Source organism: Diaporthe citri, assembly GCF_014595645.1.
Source record: "Diaporthe citri strain NFHF-8-4 chromosome Unknown scaffold_4, whole genome shotgun sequence".
Lineage (NCBI taxonomy): Eukaryota > Fungi > Ascomycota > Sordariomycetes > Diaporthales > Diaporthaceae > Diaporthe > Diaporthe citri.
The window spans coordinates 5,804,909-5,819,028 of NW_025064849.1; the positions used below are offsets into that span (position 1 = coordinate 5,804,909).

The 14,120-nt window shown below is 56.4% G+C and overlaps 7 protein-coding genes across 7 annotated transcripts; 5 read left to right on the forward strand and 2 right to left on the reverse strand.

Moving 5' to 3' along the window:
* Nucleotides 1–74: 74 nt before the first annotated feature.
* On the reverse strand, nt 75–1,196 carry INS49_010674 (uncharacterized protein; the record flags this gene model as incomplete). Its single annotated transcript, XM_043171399.1, has 2 exons — nt 75–919; nt 1,076–1,196. The coding sequence occupies 2 exons, from the start codon at nt 1,194–1,196 to the stop codon at nt 75–77; spliced, it is 966 nt and encodes a 321-aa protein (XP_043025964.1).
* A 725-nt stretch (nt 1,197–1,921) lies between these two features.
* INS49_010675 (uncharacterized protein) lies at nt 1,922–2,821 on the forward strand (the record flags this gene model as incomplete). The annotated part of the gene is made up of 1 exon (XM_043171400.1): nt 1,922–2,821. The coding sequence occupies one exon, from the start codon at nt 1,922–1,924 to the stop codon at nt 2,819–2,821; it is 900 nt and encodes a 299-aa protein (XP_043025965.1).
* A 571-nt stretch (nt 2,822–3,392) lies between these two features.
* Nucleotides 3,393–5,169, forward strand: INS49_010676 (uncharacterized protein; the record flags this gene model as incomplete). The annotated part of the gene is made up of 2 exons (XM_043171401.1): nt 3,393–3,421; nt 3,474–5,169. 2 exons carry the CDS (start codon nt 3,393–3,395, stop codon nt 5,167–5,169), a joined length of 1,725 nt encoding a protein of 574 aa, XP_043025966.1.
* Nucleotides 5,170–5,566: 397 nt separating this feature from the next.
* Nucleotides 5,567–6,494, reverse strand: INS49_010677 (uncharacterized protein; the record flags this gene model as incomplete). Its single annotated transcript, XM_043171402.1, has 3 exons — nt 5,567–5,862; nt 5,936–6,379; nt 6,446–6,494. 3 exons carry the CDS (start codon nt 6,492–6,494, stop codon nt 5,567–5,569), a joined length of 789 nt encoding a protein of 262 aa, XP_043025967.1.
* An 805-nt stretch (nt 6,495–7,299) lies between these two features.
* INS49_010678 (uncharacterized protein) lies at nt 7,300–9,980 on the forward strand (the record flags this gene model as incomplete). The annotated part of the gene is made up of 7 exons (XM_043171403.1): nt 7,300–7,345; nt 7,438–7,770; nt 7,833–8,099; nt 8,156–8,795; nt 8,858–9,187; nt 9,248–9,663; nt 9,730–9,980. The coding sequence occupies 7 exons, from the start codon at nt 7,300–7,302 to the stop codon at nt 9,978–9,980; spliced, it is 2,283 nt and encodes a 760-aa protein (XP_043025968.1).
* A 357-nt stretch (nt 9,981–10,337) lies between these two features.
* INS49_010679 (uncharacterized protein) lies at nt 10,338–11,164 on the forward strand (the record flags this gene model as incomplete). Its single annotated transcript, XM_043171404.1, has 3 exons — nt 10,338–10,538; nt 10,597–10,731; nt 10,778–11,164. The coding sequence occupies 3 exons, from the start codon at nt 10,338–10,340 to the stop codon at nt 11,162–11,164; spliced, it is 723 nt and encodes a 240-aa protein (XP_043025969.1).
* Nucleotides 11,165–11,953: 789 nt separating this feature from the next.
* Nucleotides 11,954–13,416, forward strand: INS49_010680 (uncharacterized protein; the record flags this gene model as incomplete). Its single annotated transcript, XM_043171405.1, has 3 exons — nt 11,954–12,422; nt 12,493–12,931; nt 12,990–13,416. The coding sequence occupies 3 exons, from the start codon at nt 11,954–11,956 to the stop codon at nt 13,414–13,416; spliced, it is 1,335 nt and encodes a 444-aa protein (XP_043025970.1).
* Between the last annotated feature and the right edge of the window lie 704 nt (nt 13,417–14,120).

Consider the following 14,120-nt stretch of genomic DNA (forward strand, 5'->3'; position numbering starts at 1 on the left):
CCAAGCATGGGCCAGCCTCGATAACCGAGTTATGCATTACAAATTTAAACATTTATTTTACTATTACATGACTGCTACGACTTCTTAATCATTGCTCCGGGTGCCGCAGGCATGATAGCCCCCGGTGGTGGCGCAGTCTTCCCCTTGAACTCATCGCATATCTGCTCCATAGTGACAAACTCAACCCCCTCGTGCTTCTTAAAATGCTCAATGAGCCTCTCGTGCATAAGCAGCGCGTGCGGGCGTCCAGACACATCCGGGTGGATGGTCATGGGGAAGATAAACTCGTCGTACTCGCGGTAGAAGTAGTCAAAGTGGTCCCGCCAGATGTCCTCGACGTCCCGCGCGTTGACGAACCCGTGGCTGTTTGGCGCGTCCTTGATGAACATCATGGGCGGCAGGTCGTCCAGGTACCAGTTGGCGGGTATCTCGACGAGCCCGGTCTCCTGGCCGCGGACGAGGGGCTTCATCCAGTCGGCCGGCTTCTTCTTGTAGTCGATCTTGGTCCACTCGTCGCCGGTGCGGAGGTAGTACGGCTGGCAGTCGTGGTGGCTCATGCTGTGGTCGTACTCGATGCCGTAGTCGAGGAGCAGCTGCGCGCCCTCCTTGCTCGTCTCCCACCACGGCGCGACGCTGCCGCGGGGCGGCTTCCCCGCGAACTCGGTGAGCATGTGGTACGTCTTGTCGAGGATCTCCCGCTGCTGCTCGATGGTCATGTCGGTGGGGTTCTCGTGGGAGTAGCCGTGCAGGCCGATCTCGTGGCCGGCGTCCCTCACGGCGGCCATGTCTTCCGGGAAGGTCTCGAGGCTGTGCCCGGGGATGAACCATGTGGCCTTCACGTTGTACTTTGCAAGGAACCTGAGGACCCGTTGCACGCCAATGGTCCCCGCAAAATAGCCTGGCAGAAGGTCCTCGTTAACTGTGTCCTGACAGGTGTCTACAGACGAGCGCGGAAGCACGAGGCAGCTTCAAGTTGTATTTGGCCCTCACCTCTGCTGATGTCGTTGGAGGAATCCTCTCCGCCATAAGATCCCAGCCAGCCAGCAACTGCATCTACATCGACACCATAACTCACAAGCACGCGCTTCTTTCCCATCTTGGATATGCGTTGAGCGTGGTGTCTTGAGCTTGGACTGGTAACTTGCAAAGTTGGACTGCTTCCGGTTCTTGTCAAGCAAATTGTCCCCTCGCTTCATGAGGATGTGCGGGGCTCAAGGGATGATAAGAGTCCGAAAGCTCAAAGCGTCGCGAGGTTATCCTGTTAGTCTCTGGGCAATTGACGAACGAGATGGCGCCTACAAGGGCTTATCGCGGGGTAAATCGTGGTGGCCACAATTGGAGGCTGTCTAGATACCTTACCCCACTTGGTGATGCGGCGGTTGTGGTTGTGGAGCCGGAGTGTTGGAGTAAAAAACCACGGCGGCTTGGCTCAAGAGTTGGAGAGCACGAAGCTCTTCCTTGTTCGTGGGGCTCCTCGCTCCATTTTTGGAACAACAGGCACCCAACACCATGTGCTTCATTTGTGATCTTCACTATACGTCACGATTGAGTATGCTTTGTATCTGGGAAGGAGTCAAGTGACTGATAGCATTCAGTGCCATTGCTTTTCATATCGTAAATGGCGAGAAAGGGCTAGCCGCTCCTCCATGATCCTCGCATGCGGAGGACAAACACGATGGGGTCTGATATTCCTCGCCGAATGCGAGCAGCCGAGATCTCAGAAGTCGGTCGGTCCCTATATCGCATTCATTCGCCATCAGTAGCACTCTCTAACCCAGAGTAGTACAACAAGCCGTACATACTGGTTGAGAGAGATGTGCCGGCAATCCGCGACCATGAACTCCTCGTCAGAGTGCACGCAGCCGGATTCTGCCACTCAGACCTGCAGGTGCTGCAGGGACAATTCAAGTCACCCCTGGGAATGATCCCATCCCACGAACCTGCCGGCGTCATTGTCCAAGTCGGCGCAAGCTGCGGCAACGACTGGAAGGTTGGCGATAGGGTCGGAGCACTTAACTTCAAGAACTCGTGTGGGAATTGTAGTGGCTGCGGGCTGGCAAAACGGACAAGTAACAAGCTGGATCCCAGGTTCTGTGACAACCGAGAGACTGCGGGCTTCCAGCACGACGGCGCCTTTGCCGAATACCTCGCCATAGACCCCGAAACAACAGTCCGCCTGCCTCCATCGCTGTCGTTTGATCAAGCAGCGCCGCTGATGTGTGCCGGCGCAACGGTATGGGGTTCCTTGGAGAGGGCAACGGCCGGGCTGAGTCCCGGAGAGCCCGTGGCGATCGTCGGCATCGGCGGTCTCGGCTTCCTGGGCCTGCAGTTTGCGGCTGCGATGGGCTTGCGCACGATCGCTGTCGACAGTCGGCCGGCGGGGAGGCAGCTGGCCTTGGAGATGCCCAACGAGAACCTGCGGCCTGCGCTGGTCGTCGACTCGGGTGCGAAAAATGCCACATCGCAGATCTTGGATTTCACAAACGGGGAGGGGGCCGCGGCCGCGGTGGTATGCACCGACTCGCTAGAGGCCAACAACTGGGCCTTGACCCTGCTGCGGACCGGGGGCGCAATGGGTGTTTTGGGCTTTCCCGCGGAGAACTGGAGATTTGACCCCAGCGTTATTGTCTTCAAGGAAATCACGATTCGGGGAAGCTATGTTGCGAGCAGGGATTCTACGGAGCGGATGATGAAGACTGTGGGAGAAGCTGATATCCGATCTCACATAACCCTGGTTCCCTTCGATGGAATCCCCGGCATTGTGGAAGCCTACCAAGACAGTGCCTTCAAGGGCAGACTAGTTGTTCAAGTGACAACTTAAGCTTGATTGCAGTAGCCCTTGCATTGCTCTCTATAGTAGGCCTCTGTGTGAGCCCTTCCTCGTGAGCAAGGGTGCATCATTTTAGTCGTACAATTCCGAAGCGCTTTCCCACGACTCTCATGTGAACACATGGATGCAGCTCTCGATGCTCTGGGCTTCCATGGGTTGGCGGTCGAGACTGACCCTTGATTGCGGATGTAGATGTCACGGGAGGACGGATGGAGTTGGAGATACACAGCAGTATCCCCTCAGCTTTCTCGGCCTACTCCAACAACCACCGACTCATGGCCCATGTCTTGGCTAAGTTACTCCGTGGCCCGGATCCTACCCCAATTCCACCCTCCACGATGGAACACTGCCCAACAGGCAGGCGGCAGTTCACCGGGTCCACGGAACAGATGTCGAGCGACTTCAAATTATTTGTCATCGGAAACTCGCCGTTTTGACGAATATTCCGTGAATATCCCGACATGGATCAAAGAGTTGGGACCTTATGAAGAGCATACTAGCAGAGGCTGTTTGTGGATGATTACGGAAGGGAGCAGTCTGACGAATCTCAACATTGCCCACCATGTCCGTCTTCTTCAACGACATATCCGAGTACGTAGAAGGCCCCGCCATGGTTTGATCATCCTATTGACATCAGCTGAAGGGACAACCCCGTGCGGCAGGGCGACGTCGAGAAGCTCCTGCAGCCCCTCGGTCTGACGATCAAGGCCGGAGAGTCGGCCGACTATCAGCGACTCCTTGCCGCGGTCCACGACTGCGCCACTCGCATCGATAGCCTCCCCGACTATCAGCCGATACCCGATGCGAAGAAATACCCCCGAGAGAACGTGCATCTGCCCACGGCCGAAGAGCAACAGTTTGGCCATGCCTGGGCGTACCGGTTCCTCATCCGGGGCGACGACTCCTCCGCCAGAGGCCCCTCGCTGCCCTCCCTCAAGGGAAAGACCGTCTGCGTAAAGGATTGCATAGCGGTGGCTGGTGTCCCCCAGTTCTACGGCAGCGACGCCTTCCCCCCATGGACCCCCTCGACAGACGCGACAGTGGTGACGCGAGTCCTGGACGCCGGCGCCGACATCCTGGGCACGGCGACCTGCGAGCACTTCTGCAACTCGACGGCGTCCTTCACCAGCGCACAGGGGACCGTCGAGAACCCTTTCGAGGAGGGCTATTCCACGGGCGGCAGCACCTCCGGCGGCGCGGCCCTGGTGGGCTCTGGGGCGGTCGACATCGCCATCGGCACGGATCAGGGGGGCAGCATCCGGGTCCCCGCGTCGTTTTGCGGCTGCGTGGGGCTGAAGCCGACTCATGGCCTGGTGCCGTTCACCGGCATTACGACTGGCGATGCGATTGACGACCATGCTGGGCCCATATGCCGGTCTGTCTTCGAAGCTGCCCAGTGTCTTGATGCGATGGCGGGATATGACGGCATTGATGACCGGTCTCTGGGGGCTGCTGCCCACGGCTCTTTCGGGTACTCTGCGGCCCTTCAGGGAGGTGATGGTCGGCTGGATGGGGTGAAGATCGGGCTTCTGAAAGAAGCCTTCGACCACGAGGTTGTTGACCCTAGAGTGAGGGATCATGTTCTCGCTGCCGCCCGGAAGCTCGAGTCACTAGGAGCGACCGTCGAGGAAGTCTCAGTTCCGCTCCACCTGGAAGGTCCCTCGATCTGGACGATTCAGCAGCGCATATCAGGCTCCTCGGGCATCTTGGGAAGGGCTTCCGGACGGAGGGGCCTAGGCTTGACCGAGTTTGAGAAGACACGCCTGCCATGGACCGACGCAAGTTTCCAGAGGCTGTTCCCCTCAACTAAGAACACGGTCATCAACGGCCTGTACCTGTCCGACAGGTTCCCCGGTCTATACAGCAAGACAGTCAACATCGGCCGACAGATCAGCGACGCTTATGAAAGAATGTTCGAGAGCTACGACGTCATCGTCATGCCGACGGCCCCGTTCGTGGCTCCGCGACACGGCACTCGGGACTCGGTCCTGCGCTCCTTCGAGCCCACGATCGGCTTGACGACGAATACCGCCGTCTTCAACGTGACTGGACACCCGGCAATGTCGATACCCGTGGGCTTCCTTGCCGCAAAAGACGATGCGAGAGTGCAGCTCCCTGTCGGGATGCAGATCGTGGGCGGGTTGTGGCAGGAGAGGAAGATCCTGAATGTTGGACATGCCTGGGAGACGAAATTTGACTGGCGAACCTTCAAGACAGGTCATGGGGCATGTCAGTCCCCGTCCGACTTATCAACAACGGTGAGTGTTAACGGAAGCACAATGCCTGAGCTCGGGGTCCCAACATCACCGAGTTTGAAGAGGGTGAAGCTTTCCGCTTGAGCCCTGTCGTTTCACAAAATACCAACGGAAATCAATGCTTAAAGCCCAACTTGAAATTATAATGGACGTGCCTTCGGCCCCATCTGCTGCACAGTAACATACATATGCAGCGTTGAGTTGACATGTTCATCCCGACCGATCTGTCCTACTCCTCGCTCGACGTTCCGCGGTTGACAGGACATGGATGATAGCTGTCTGCGGATGGGATAACCTTCCAATAATATTCATTCAACCAATACAACCGTTTCGAGGCTCTCCTCTTTTGGGAATCTATCCATAGCCTCAAAGTGAGGCTGATTCGTCAATAAGAAAGCGTTACAAATTCCGGCAAAGATTTAGACTGTCGTCAGAGTATTGGAGGTCAAAACTGACAACATATTAGTCGGATCAAGGCTTCTCAATTGATCGTATACCCTCCATCCACCACCATTGCATGACCCTGAACAAAAGACGCTTGACTTGAGCATAGGAAAAGGACTGCATTGGCCACCTCTTCAGGCGTCCCCATCCGTTTCATGGGTGCAATGTCGATCGCCGGTCTCAGCCTCTGGATCAGCTCGTCTGATGCCGTTGTCATTGGAGTAGCGATCACGCCGGGACAGACGCAGTTCACCCTAATGCCGTTCTGGGAGTAGTCGATGGCGTCGGACCGAGTCATGTTGATAATTGCTGCCTTTGATGCGCAGTAAGGGGCTGGGCAGACGGGAGACACATGAGTACGTATCACCAGACGAAGTCGAACCCCGCGACAAAGCGTATAACTTACCAGCTGCTGGCCGCGCCACTACGCCGAGTTGACTGGCAATGTTGACAATGGCACCCCGCTGGTCAGGGTGGTCCTCGTGTGGTTGCTGCCGTAGCATGTGGCCAATCACGGCCCGGGAGGCCAGCCAGGTGCCTTTGTAGTTGACATTCGTGATGAGATCAAAAGCAGCGGTTGGTGTCTCATGCGACCGTAGCGATTCGCCCAGAATTCCGGCACAGCTCACCGAGTAGTCGATGCGCGAGAACGTCTTGGCGACGTCCCGTACAAACGAGTTTACAAACCCCTCGTCCGAGATGTCTCCCTCCTGGCTCACGACCTGAGCTTTGGGGTCGATCTGAAGGATCGAGTCCCGGGTGGCTGCCAGTGACTTCCTGTTCAGGTCGGTGATGGCGATCCTCGAGCAGCCGGACCGGGCGAAGCCTCTGGCCACCGCTGCTCCGATACCTGAATGGTCTGAAGTCAGGACTCGTCTGGTCCAAATACCAAGTGATGATCATTCGGCTAACTCACCTGTTCCACCGGCGCCAGTTATAAATGCAACCCCTGGGAATTTGAACATGACGGATGTGTCTCCTAGGATTTTTTTGAAGTTAAGACTGGCCGAGTCTGTCACGACATCTATTATTCGGATGTCACTTGAAAACGGCCCGGATGATGATATTTTTTGGGAGCGTTGACATCAACTTGAGATCAACTTCAAAGTACTCCAATCCAGTCCAACCCACCGCGAGTCCGTCCGAGTCGGCCCCACCAGTCTTCCCGGACGACTGAGCAAACTGGTGGAAGTCTACTCTGCAGTACGATCCCGGAGAAAAGCAGGACACTCTAAGCTTACCTCACGGTTGTGATAAGCTGCAAGAACCTCGTGGATTTGTGAGATAAGGTCGCAGGTGTCGTGGAGACGAGGGTTTCGATCATGCGCGAACCTCCAAAGATTGGGCGCCGATCCCGCACGACTTGGAGTTTGGTTATCTTGGGCCACTCAGACCGAGGGGCCCATAAATCACTCAAGCCTTCTCCAACAAGGCCAAGTGGTGCCCCAACTTCTGTTGCTTCTCTCTCCAACTTCCCCGGATTCTCGTCCAAACACCTCCAACCGTGGAGGGCGTCCGTGCGATCTGCGCATGCGAAGTGGATAAGCATGCTGTCCCACAGCGGCATTAACGATCCGGGCACAAGGGGGCAGCAGCCGAGTTCAACTGCGGCCAGGCGGAGGAGACGGACCACTCACGGTCACGGTCTTGGCCCTGATGCGCGTTCATGCCCTCATTGTGGCCGGACGTTCAAGCGTACCGAGCACTTGGACCGCCATGTACGGACTCGTCAGTCATCCCATTCCATCCCATTCACTTTCACTGTTCCCCATGCATTGGGATGACGTCGAACTGCAGACCACTCCACCGGCTCGCAGTTCTTTAGTTCTTATCTAGCTAGTCTCCATGACCTGATCCTTGTGAGACTGGCAGTGCTCTGATGCTGACATGCACCTGCTCGTCTGACAGACACCAAGGAGAAGCCGTTCATCTGCCAATGTGGAGCTGCCTTTGCCCGGCGGGACCTCTTGACCCGCCACCAGCGCATCGCCCTCCATGAAGATGCATCTGAGTCCCCGGATGAGCCCCCAGAGCCGGACTCCGGGGAGCAGCATCACGGGCCGGTCGAGGCCGACCTGGCAGCAGCCGTCTCCCTCTCGGGCATGAGTGTGCATCATTGGTCGCAGCAACCACCCGCACCACCGGCTGAGCTGTATCCCATGGCAGTCTCAAGGAACGGCGCTCTCGTGGATGACGCCCCATACCAACAAAGTCTCCTGGCAGAGCCCTTCTACGAGAATGGTATGTCGCCAAGTCTGAGTAATTCCGTCCTTGTGGATATCAAAGAAGCTGACCCGTGTCAGGCAACCAAGATGCTGTGGGATTTGACGCCCATTTCAGAGAGTTTGCCAGTTTTCTCGACGGCGTTGGTCTCCCGGCGGAATGGAGCCCGTATTTTCACCGCCCTGAAAGACACAACGAGGTCGTTGATCCGGTGACGAGGGACTCGCGAGGAGGCTCGGCCACGCCCCGGGCTCGTCAGAACAGAACCCGGCCCGGGACGCCGTTCAGCTCGTGGTTGCCCTCAGCGCCAACTGGCAATCGTATATCAGAGACCCTTCCCGACGCAAGTATGTCACTGCGCATCAACACATTAGCGTCATAGCCTAGCTAACGCCCGAACAAGATCCCCGTCCTGTTGACACCGAGTCCCAGCCGTACCGCATCTCAGAGGACCAGCGGCTTCGTCTGAATGCCTTGATTGAGACTTTCCGCGACGTCCTCGATTCCAACTTCAAGTTTCCCTCCCGCCATGCCCTCACACGCTACATGACCTCCTTCTTCGAGGGGTTCCACTCGCACATGCCCTTCATCCATGCGCCGACGTGGCGAATATCCGAGCACTCGGTCGAATTCGTCCTCGGCATCGCAGCCATCGGCGCGCAGTACTGCTTCGAGCACCGAATGTCCGAGAGGCTCTTCCATGCTGGCAAGACCATACTCATGCAGAGGCTGGCACGCGAGCCTGACAAGTTCGGCCCCAAGGCCGGGTCCTTCCTCCACCTTCACAGTCTGTCGCCTCAGAAGCGCGAGTCAAGACCTATACAGGATAAAGACTGGGGCTCGTGGGAACCCATCGAGACGGTACGGGCCCTAATCGCGCTCATGGGCTACGCCACCTGGGAGCCCAGCGCCCAGCTCGTGCAGGAGGCATTCGCCCTGCAGGCGCTGCTGGCCCAGGTGCTACGCGAGATCGGCCTCCACGAGGACGGCCTGCCTCAGCTACCAGCGGGCAAACTACACCGCAAGCCGCCTGGCATGCCTGGGTGCGACAGGAGTCGGTCCGACGGGCCAAGCTGATAGCCTTCTCCTTCATGCACACCCACAGCATCGCGTACAATGTGTACCCGGTACTGCGCAGCAACGAGGTCGGCCTTCGACTGCCCTGCTCGACGGGTGAGTGGAAGGCACAGACAGCACAGCAGTGGCAGACGGCTCGGCGGGAGGCTGGGAAACAGCAGCTGTTCTTTCAGGATGCCTTGTCCCTGCTGCTGCGGAACACGGACGGCACGGCGCCTCTCGACCCGATCCCTACTCCCCTGGGCAACTACATACTCTTGCACGGGTTGCTGCAGAGGATCTACATTGTCCGTGATCTGTCTCTGCCGGTTATGGACCACTCGGCGTCACTACCAAGTGAAGAGGTTGACAAGCTCGAGTGAGTACATCTTACATTCATCATGGTACATGCTTGAAAACACTAACCACCGCACCCCAGACGAGGCCTACGCTCCTGGACAGCAGGGTGGCAGCAGGCCCCTGAATCCAGCCTCGACCCCAACAACGAGAACGGGCCCATCCCCTTCACATCCAGCTCCCTGCTTGGCCTCGCCTACGTCCGCATCTACCTTCACCTCGGCCCGTACCGGCTGCTCGAGTCGCGAGACCCAGCACGCATCGCCAAGGCAATCAGCCGGTCACCGGCGGTGGAACGTTCCGGCGGCGTCATCACGGCACTGCTGTACACGGCCCACATGCTCAGCATCCCGGTCAGGCTGGGGGTCGACCGCGTAGCTCGGAGCCAGGCGTTCTTCTGGAGCGTGCGGCACTCCCTCTCGGGTCTTGAGTGTGCCGTGATGCTTAGCAAGTGGCTCTCGTCGCTCACCGCCTCTGCCGCCACGACGCCGCTCAGTGGTATGTATAAAAGGTTTTTTTTTTTTTCGCTATTTACTTTGAGCTGCTCTAACACCAAGTCAACAGATAGCGAGGACCGGATCCTGCATTGGGTCCGCTGTATTGTGGAAGAGGCGTACGACGTAGTCGACTTCGATGAAGATGAGGCCGACCAGCCGACAGACCGGGACCCTGCCTCGCTGAGTCTGGCCGTCCTCAAGATCTGGGCACACTTCTTCAAGAGCAACGCGCAGTGGCCATTTATAAACATTATCGGCAAGAGCCTGGAACAGTATCGAGAGCTGCTCATCCGAAACAGTTTGCAACGAATTCCCTGAACTTGGTCGTCAGAAACGGTCTGTCCCATTCGGCCCAGCGACCAGGCATCGGCGTTGGGACCATCAGCTTGGCACTTGCTAGTGCTAGATTCAGGCTTGTTGAGTCAAGGGTCACCGTTGTTAGTCGACGTTGGCTTTCGTTGCACACAAGTACCGCTTCGCCATTGGACGCCTAGTGCTGACGCAGGAGTCCCCTAGCTCGCCCTTCAGCGGGTTGGATGAGGGTGGCGCCAGCTAGAACACCTCACCTTATGGTAGCATAAGCCTGAGACAACATATATAAGACACCCACCATGGGCGGCGCCTGTCGCCGATCTGAGATCGGTGCGCATCCTCTGACCTGAACAACAAGCCAACATGGCCACGCCCGAAGACAAGGCCCGCGACGCCGGCCCGCCCAAGGTCCTGTGCGTCGGCATGCTTCGCACAGGCACACGCAGCCTCGCGGCGGCCCTCTCAGAGCTCGGCTTCAAGCACGTCTTCCACGGCCTCGACTCGCGGACCAAGCCCTCCCACTGGGCCTTCTTCGAGCGCGCCGCCACAGCGACCTGGCCCGAGGTCAACGCCCCCGGGCAGTCGCCACCCCAGGCCCTTCACCCGCGCCGACTGGGACGAGCTCTTCGGCGTGTACGACGCCGTGACGGACCTCTCGTGCTTCTGGGCGCTGCAGCTCGCCGACGCGTACCCGGACGCCAGGGTCATCCTGACCGAGCGCGACTTCGACGCCTGGTTCCCCAGCTTCGACGCCGAGGTCCTGCGGCCGCTTTTTGGGCCCCCTCGTGGACCTCTTCCTCAAGGGCGTCGGCACGATCATCGGGAACCGCGCAGGGTTCGCCATGCAGAAGACGATCCGGGGATTCTTCGGCGGCGCGCAAACCCTCGAGGAGCTCCGCCGCAGGGCGCCGGATGTTTTCCGCCGGCACTCGGAGGGCGTCAAGGCCCATGTTGCGCCTGAGAGGTTGCTTGTGTACCGGGTCGGACGGGACGGGTGGGGGCCGCTGTGCGAGTTCCTCGGCAAGGAGGTGCCGGAGGGTAAGGAGTTCCCGCGTGTGAACGACCGGGACTCGCATCGTCAGGGCGACAAGGTGATCAGGAGGGCGGCGGCGGTCCAGGCGGTTCGCTCCGCCGCGCCATTTGTGGCTGCCGCGGTGGCTGTGTGGGGTGCGTGGTATTATTGGAGGTAGATGGTTTCTTGAAGACCTGTTTTGTGGTTCGCCTATTGGGATACTTTGGTGTATCAGGGGTCATCCGGTGGAAAGGTTCCAACCGGCTCATATAATTTCGAGTTGCTTCACCTTCACACGGCGGGCTACCATGTATTCCCGTTCATATTCGAAAGAAACCATCACTCCCACGGCTAAACCTTGGGCCTGATGTCGTTATACAGGGCTCGCGTCGCCCTCCCTGCCATGCCTGCAGACCTCTGTTCTTGTCGAAGTGTCAAGATATGTTGATGAGCTTGCTCGTCGACGCTCGGATTTGGTACCGAGGTTTCGGTCTGCCTGGTTAGTGACGATTTCTCTTACGACCATACGGTAGTATAGTTTCTGGATTTCGCATCGATGCTGGAAACTCTATCAATTTAGGGTGTGAAGCTCTTGGAGCAGTATGTCGATGTTTTCTCGACGCTCTACCATTCGCAGCGGCCCCGCGATCATGTAGGACTTGGACATCTTGCATCATCCATGGCAGCTTGGCTACTTTACCGCCTCAGGAAGCGGCCCAATTAACCCAGATGCTTACCCAAAGCCAAGGCCAATGCTACGCAGCACGTCACCGCGTTGTTAGGGCGAAAGGGGCAGGGGTGGAGCTACGTGATTGTGCAGCAAGAAATTAGCCAGTCAACCAGCGGAGAAACTCACGTCGGTGCAACGGTTGTGGATGTGTGTAAAGGCAGAGTTCGCCCGTTGTTCTCGCGTGTGGGCAATGTCGATGAACTTCGCATTCCCGCATATGGGCCTCTTCCAGACGACATGAAGTACTCTTTCGTCGCCTCGCTGCTCGCACAGAGCACTGCCGTGTTTGCAGATCTCCATCTCCTGCCTGTCCACTTCACGGCCCCGTCAATTGCCCATTTCCAAGATATCGTTCGCAATGAGACCTATGACTTCGGTTGCCGACCAGCTGCTGTTCCGACCGAAGACGGGTTCAAGCTTCATGCCTTCCTCACCGAAGAGCAGATCGCCGATTTCACCAGAGAGTACGGATCCACGGAGCTCTCCCTGCACAGAAGTCTAGCCAAGAGACAGTCAGGTGCTGCCCCCTTCGGAACGGGAGATCGATTCCAGGGCGGCAGCGTCGATCCTCTCGGCCTCGGAACGAAAGCGGCAGGCGCACGAATCGACACCCTTCTGAATGTCGGCGAGATTAGCACCGCCGTGCAGGGCCTTGTCAAGAATCATGGTGTCTCCACACTGGATCTTCCACACAAGACGTTCGAAGGTGCGACACAATTCGCTGGTTATGTTGGGGGCCCGGACAAGTCCAAGTACCATCTTTATTTACCTCACAGCCGGTTCTCACGCGCGCGAGCGTGGCGGCCCTGACCAGCTGATCTACTGGGTATCTGATCTTCTCGCGGCGAACAAAACCGGGAGTGGTCTTACATACGGCAAGAAATCATACACGAACGCCCAAGTAAGATCCGTTCTTAATGCCGGGATCGTGTTCTTTCCTCTAGTAAATCCCGATGGTGTCGCCTACGACCAGGCAACCGGATCCCTCTGGCGCAAGAACCGAAACACCAAGTCCGGCACCGGCAGCGCCGCCGGCGGTCGACATCAACCGCAACCTATGACTTCCTCTGGGACTTCCAGAAGTACTTCGGCCCGTCCGTCAGCCCGGCGTCTACCCCGCCCAGCGCGCAGACGCTCCGCGGGGACCGCGCCCGAGTCTGAGGCGGAGGCCAAGAACCTGGGTTCCATTTATGAGGAGTTCCCGAACATCCGCTGGTACACCGACATCCACTCTGCGACGGGCGGTGTTCTCTACCCCTGGGGCCATGACGAGGGCCCCGAGCACGGGCGCGAGCCTGAATTTCCTCAGCCCCGCCTGGGATCGCGAGCGCGGCGTCCTCGGTGATTCCTACAAGGAGTACACCCCGTCGGCGGACGACAACAATTTGCGAGCCGTGGCTGCCAAGTCTGTGGCGGCGATGAGCGCCGTCGGCGGGCGCTCCTGCTCATCCGGGCCGGGTGTGGGGTTGTATCCTGCTTCTGGGGGTGTTGCCGACTACACGTTCAGTAGATACTGGGGAGTCGAGGGGGCCAACAAGGTGTACAGCTTCACTCTGGAGTTTGGGTACCCGGCGAATTTCTATATTACGTTGCAGGAGTTTAACGAGAATATCCTTGACACCAATGCGGGATTCACAGATTGGGCTTTATCTGCTATTGAGGATGGGCTGGCCGCTGGCATGAATGCAGTGGCAAGATAGGGTGTAAGTAGAAATTGTGGAGTGATCGTCACCAAATCAATCTAAAATAATAGCGTTGGATGCTTAGTCTATTAGGCTAGCTAACGTCTATTCTACGGGAGGGAAGGCCCCTATTTATAGTTATTATCCTCCATACAGTGGCAAACATATGGGGAAAAGGATATCCCGTATTAATAATAGCCTAGATATCTAGAATATTCCAACAGCCCCCCTTAAACTAATTCCCTTTTATTTATTTTATTTTATATATAAGGGATTTAGTTTATAAAAGAAAAATATTTAATTATATAGTAAGAAAACCTTATAAAAGGGGAAAAAACTTACTTATTAAGTATTATATATTTAGGCAAAAAACCCAAAAATTTGCTATTACTTAAACTTAAACTTATAGCCAATAGGGTATTACATATTAAATTATGGTTTTATATGGGATTTACTAGTTATTTTATAATGGCTACAATATATCACAGCATTTTTATATATTAAAGTTACACATTATTTTATTTATACTATATATATTACAGAAATACGTTTTCTATATAGAATTAAACGTATATAAATGCAGTATAGGTTTATTATAATTATATATATATATAGTATATATAGGCCGTATAAGTAACGCTTATTTTTTAAGAAAAACCTTTATTATTTTAGTTATTTCTTTTAAGGGAAAACCTTTAGTATTTAGGGTAATATTATATATA